Below are 5000 nucleotides of genomic sequence, written 5' to 3'. Positions count from 1 at the left end.
AAGCCTGACCTGCAAGAAATGCGTGCCTAAACTTGTTGGGTTTTTCCATTCTCATCACATGCACAAACATACGCATTTGCAAAAACACATGTGAAGAGTTGACGTAAGCACTAAGCAAAATGACGTAAGCACCATTTTTTAAACTTTTATATTTTGTTATTGGAAATGACTGGTCAGGCGTCCTATCATCTATATGTGAATTCTTGCCAATTAAATTTTTTTGAGGACTTTTTAAACCTTCATAAAATGCACTTTGCAATATAATGCAATTCAACGCCCAACACAAAAATTCCCAAAATTACCAATTTCCAAAAATATTTCAAATTGGATATACAACATTTTGAAAATAAGCTCTTCATATGCAACACTAATGACCGTATCGCCTACCCACCTATGAACATATCGTCTACCCACACACTTACGCAGAGATGCACATAACCACGCTACACACATACACAAACACACACATGGACACACACACAACCACGCTACACACATGCTTTTGTGTGCACACTCAGACAAAGAGCTAGTCACCACACTGGAGTGCTGCTAGGCAAGGACTTGGTGTAAGACTGTGTCTGCATAACTTTATAACGGCATTTACGATACCTTCACGTCTTCCATCTGTAATGTCATGTGAGGTGAAATCCTGTGTGTGTGTGTGTGTGTGTGTGTGTGTGTGTGTGTGTGTGTGTGTGTGTGTGTGTGTGTGTGTGTGTGTGTGTGTGTGTGTGTGTGTGTGTGTGTGTGTGTGGTTGTGTGTGTGTGTGGTTGTGTGTGCGTGTGTGTGTGAATGTGTGTGTGTGTCACACACACACACACACACACACACACACACACACACACACACACACACACACACACACACACACACACACACACACACACACACACACACACACACACACACACACACACACACACACACACACACACATTTAAACCGATACACAATTGACATTTTTGTATTGGGCATTGCATTGCAAAAATGCATTGTATATAGGTTTAGAAACTATGTTCTCAAAATATTTGAAGGGCAAGAATTCACACATCGATGGAAGGACATCTGAACAGTCACTCCTAATACTGTAATGAAATGCAAAAGTTAAAAAAATTGTTCAAATAACGAAGTATTTTAATCATGCTATGCCCAACAAAATAAAGGCATTTTAATTACAAAGAAGATGAGTGCCTTGGTATTTCTAAAACTTTTTTGAAATCAACCAAGCCTGTCACCAAAGAGCACCATGTTAAAAAACCAGACAGTTCTAAGAAGCACTCCAACTGGACTTCATTCTGTAAAAAAAAATGGTGTTTAAGTTAGAGATGCACCGGATCCTGATTTTTAGGATCCTGCCGGATACCGGATCCACTGCTTAAGATCCTGCCGGATCCGGAACCGGATACCGGATCCTACGAAAGTGTTGAAACACATAGCCTACTCGCACACGTGGGCCCTTTTTATCACGTTGACTCAAACTATTTCGCCTGAAAAGCCTCGGCTACCGGATCCTGGATCCTGGAACCGATCCGGATCCTGTGAAAAACCCTATTATCTTGCCGGATCCGGATCCGGAACCGCAACCGGATCTGGTGCATCTCTAGTTTAAGTCATTTTGCAACAAAACTCTTCAATCATAACTACTGAGTGTTGTACTCCAAACACAAATGTGTTGCCTTTTTTGACAATGGCAATAAACTCTTGAATCTTGAATTGTAATCTTACTGACATGTAATGATGACCATCCAATCCGGTTGCAGGAGACGGACACAGAGTATGGCAACCTGAACCTCAGGCCACAGCACCCCAAGGCCAGCCGCAAGGTCTCCAAGTAAGTCCCCGCCGCACGCACACACACACGCACGCACGCCCGCACGTCGCACGCACGCACACACACACGCACACTCACCCACTCTCACACACACTCTCTCTCTCTCTCTCTCTCTCTCTCTCACACACACACATACACACACACACACACTCTCTCTCTCTCTCTCTCTCTCTCTCTCTCTCTCTCTCTCTCACACACACGCACACACATACACACACACACTCACACACTCTCTCTCTCTCTCTCTCTCTCTCTCTCTCTCTCTCTCTCTCTCTCTCGCACACACACAAGCACACACACACACACACAAGCACGCACACACACACAACCTATCCATGGATACTTCCTGCCTCTGTGTGAAGGCCAGCTGGGCAGAAGAAAGCAGCAGTCACAGTAACCTGGCCTACTGTAGACATGAAAGCCTTGGCCGTGGAATCATAAAGGATGATACTACAGGCAGCGTGCCAGCCCTGCTAATATGTTACAGCACTGCACTACTACCGTACCCCCTACAGGCTTGCTATTGTCTTTCTCTATTGCACCGGGTGGAACACCATCATTCAGAGCTTTCATCTGTGTGTGTGCGGATGCGGGTGCTTTGTGTGTGTGTGTGTGTGTGTGTGTCTGTGTGTGTGTGTGTGTGTGTGTCTGTGTGTGTGTGTCTGTGTGTGTATGTGTGTGTGTGCGTATGTGCGCGTGAAAGAGCGAGAGAGAGAGGAGAAAGAGAGAGCGTGCAAGAGAGTGAGTATGTGTGCATGCTTGTGAATGCGAAAGCATCACAGAGAGTGGCAGGGCATTTGTGTGTGTGTGTGTGTGTGTGTGTGTGTGTGTGTGTGTGTGTGTGTGTGTGTGTGTGTGTGTGTGTGTGTGTGTGTGTGTGTGTGTGTGTGTGTGTGTGTGTGTGTGTGTGTGTGTGTGTGTGCACGTGTGCGTGTGTGTGTGTGTGTGTGTATGTGTGTCTATGTGTGTGTGTGTGTGTGTGTGTGTGTGTGTGTGTGTGTGTGTGTGTGTGTGTGTGTGTGTACTGTATGTTCATGTGTGTCTGTGTGCAGAAGTGTGAGTGACAGCTTATGTAAGGATTTATTTTCAAAGGTCCACACTGCATCAAATGCCTTGGGTGATGCAGTGTGATGTGGTCCATTTCACTTCAAAGGCAGAATATCTCACTGATAATGGTAGCGCTGCAGCAATTAAAATGTCACGTGACCTTTTAAGATCACTGTGTGTGTGTGTGTGTGTGTGTGTGTGTGTGTGTGTGTGTGTGTGTGTGTGTGTGTGTGTGTGTGTGTGTGTGTGTGTGTGTGTGTGCACAAGTGCATATGTGCGTGCGTGATAGTAGCCCCTATCTATGCTGACTGTCTGTTCTGTGAGATAGGAGAAAAGACGGCTGAAAAATCTAATGACTACTGTGCTTTTTTATTTAAACAGGAACAAAGAAGAGGTCTATGAGAACTTTGGAGCGAAAGGAAAGAAGGACGTGAAGAAGCAGAAATCGGAAGAAAAGAAGACCGGATCTGTCAGGAAAAGATAAAATTAAAAAAACACAAGCTGATATGTGAATACAAAATAGATTTGAAGGGAAAAAGGAATGTCTTTGTACAGAAAGGTTGTATTGAAATAGGATTCGGGACAGCGTTTAAGCATTTTGGAGACGCGACTTTGATTACAAAAGCTATACAGTACATGAGCGATGAACGGGACAAGTAAGCCAGTTCACTTTGGTGGGCAAATCTAGACCGAAAACTGTAAACAAGTCATCCGCAGCAATGGTGGAGAAGCGACAGACCTATTTTAGATAACGTTGACGTAGTTGTGAAACTGATAACAGGAGCCCTTCGTCATTTGTTTTGTCAAGGAATTGAAGTCCGGACGTCTTCCGTTACCAGATTTACAACTAGCTTTAGGCTACTTAAAGTAGGTGTAAGTTATAATTCATTCACCTGCAGTAAAGCCACTGGGCCCTTAAGCTGATTCAGTTGTATCGTGTACACAGTGGGGCAACACTTTTTGGTACAGTTGCCTACGTCATTGTGAATTAACTTATAAATGTTTGGATGTTTTTGCTTTGCTTTGCACCTGTGACGGTTCTAAGGGAACATGATTAAACATATCCTGGCTCTGTGTATGTGTGTGACCCAGTGGAACCTCTTTTTGTGATATGGATTTGCAGCAAAATAAATAAATAAATAAAAACATATTTCATTTACTCTGTGCTCTTCCTCCATTCATTGCCCATATACATTTGATGGAAAACACAAAGGCCTTACATTAAAATGACTCCTTTTCATATCTAAGGTAATATAAGTTGCCAAGCATATAAGTTTCATACACATCCTACAGTTGCCTATACACGCCAAACAGTGTCAGCATGTGAGTCCACGACGTTACTAGTCACAAGTAAAGGGGATGAGAAATGAGTGAGTTATGGAAGTTGAAGAGTAGAGTACTTTTATTAATTTCGAGGGAAATTAAGGTGTCTCACAGCTTCCTTAATAACACAAAAATGCAAAACAGACACACAAGACCTAATACACATTATTGCACATCGCAGCAAACAAATTGCACACACTTGATTGGCAGTCGATGAGTGAATGGCATTGTTATGAGGTCCTATGTTTTGGGTAGGGAGGACTGCTTTGAGCAGAACCAATACGTTATCTAGAGAACAGAATACATTTGGTAAGGATGAAGCCCTGTCCTCCCCGACTCCCCCTCCCCTTTAGGGTCGCGCTGGAGCAAAGTCTGAACATCTTGCGTGGAGGGGGGAGGGAGGTGTCAACGAACGGAGACGGAGAGAGGGAGGCTGAGGCCAAACAATCCCGTTCTTATGAAAGCTCAGCCAAACGGAGTAGATTACGAGAACAGGTTTTCATGTTTCCCTGCCTCTAGCCTAACGTTTCGCCGGGTAGGGACAAGGAGGAGTTAAAACTGATTTGGCGAAGGACCGGGGGTAACTTAAGACGTTTGGGAAGGGGATTTACCCAAGCACTCTGTGGGTTGTCGGCTGCTGGGAACACAGCTCTGTCTCCGTGCACTGTTCGCGAAAACTTTGCATCACGTAATAACTTTTCCTTGTAAGATAAAGCGGCGATTCCGCACGGCGCAGCTCATTTTACTACGACCTGATTGCAAAGGTATCCCAGCGGAAACGGGGACTACCTATCTGAT

The 5000-nt window shown here is 44.3% G+C and overlaps 2 protein-coding genes across 4 annotated transcripts in view; both read left to right on the top strand.

Annotated features, from left to right (window-relative positions):
- The window catches only part of ptpn6 (protein tyrosine phosphatase non-receptor type 6), a 55805-nt gene extending 51767 nt beyond the window's left edge, over nucleotides 1–4038 (top strand). For all 3 annotated transcript variants that reach the window (XM_063199129.1, XM_063199128.1, XM_063199130.1), the window contains 2 exons: nucleotides 1762–1832; nucleotides 3261–4038. In XM_063199129.1, coding sequence (XP_063055199.1) covers nucleotides 1762–1832; nucleotides 3261–3363 — 174 coding nt within the window. In that variant the 3' untranslated portion in view covers nucleotides 3364–4038. The remainder of the gene's footprint in view (nucleotides 1–1761; nucleotides 1833–3260) is intronic.
- A 551-nt stretch (nucleotides 4039–4589) lies between these two features.
- rbp5 (retinol binding protein 1a, cellular) overlaps nucleotides 4590–5000 on the top strand; it is a 6366-nt gene continuing 5955 nt past the window's right edge. Inside the window, exon 1 of the mRNA XM_063198141.1 lies at nucleotides 4590–5000. This exon is cut by the window's right edge and continues 188 nt beyond it. The gene's annotated coding sequence lies outside the window, so the exon portion shown is untranslated.

This window comes from Engraulis encrasicolus, chromosome 5, assembly GCF_034702125.1.
Source record: "Engraulis encrasicolus isolate BLACKSEA-1 chromosome 5, IST_EnEncr_1.0, whole genome shotgun sequence".
In the NCBI taxonomy this organism is placed as follows: domain Eukaryota; kingdom Metazoa; phylum Chordata; class Actinopteri; order Clupeiformes; family Engraulidae; genus Engraulis; species Engraulis encrasicolus.
The sequence above is the reverse complement of the archived record's forward strand: the minus strand, read 5'-3'. Positions and strand labels throughout refer to the sequence as shown.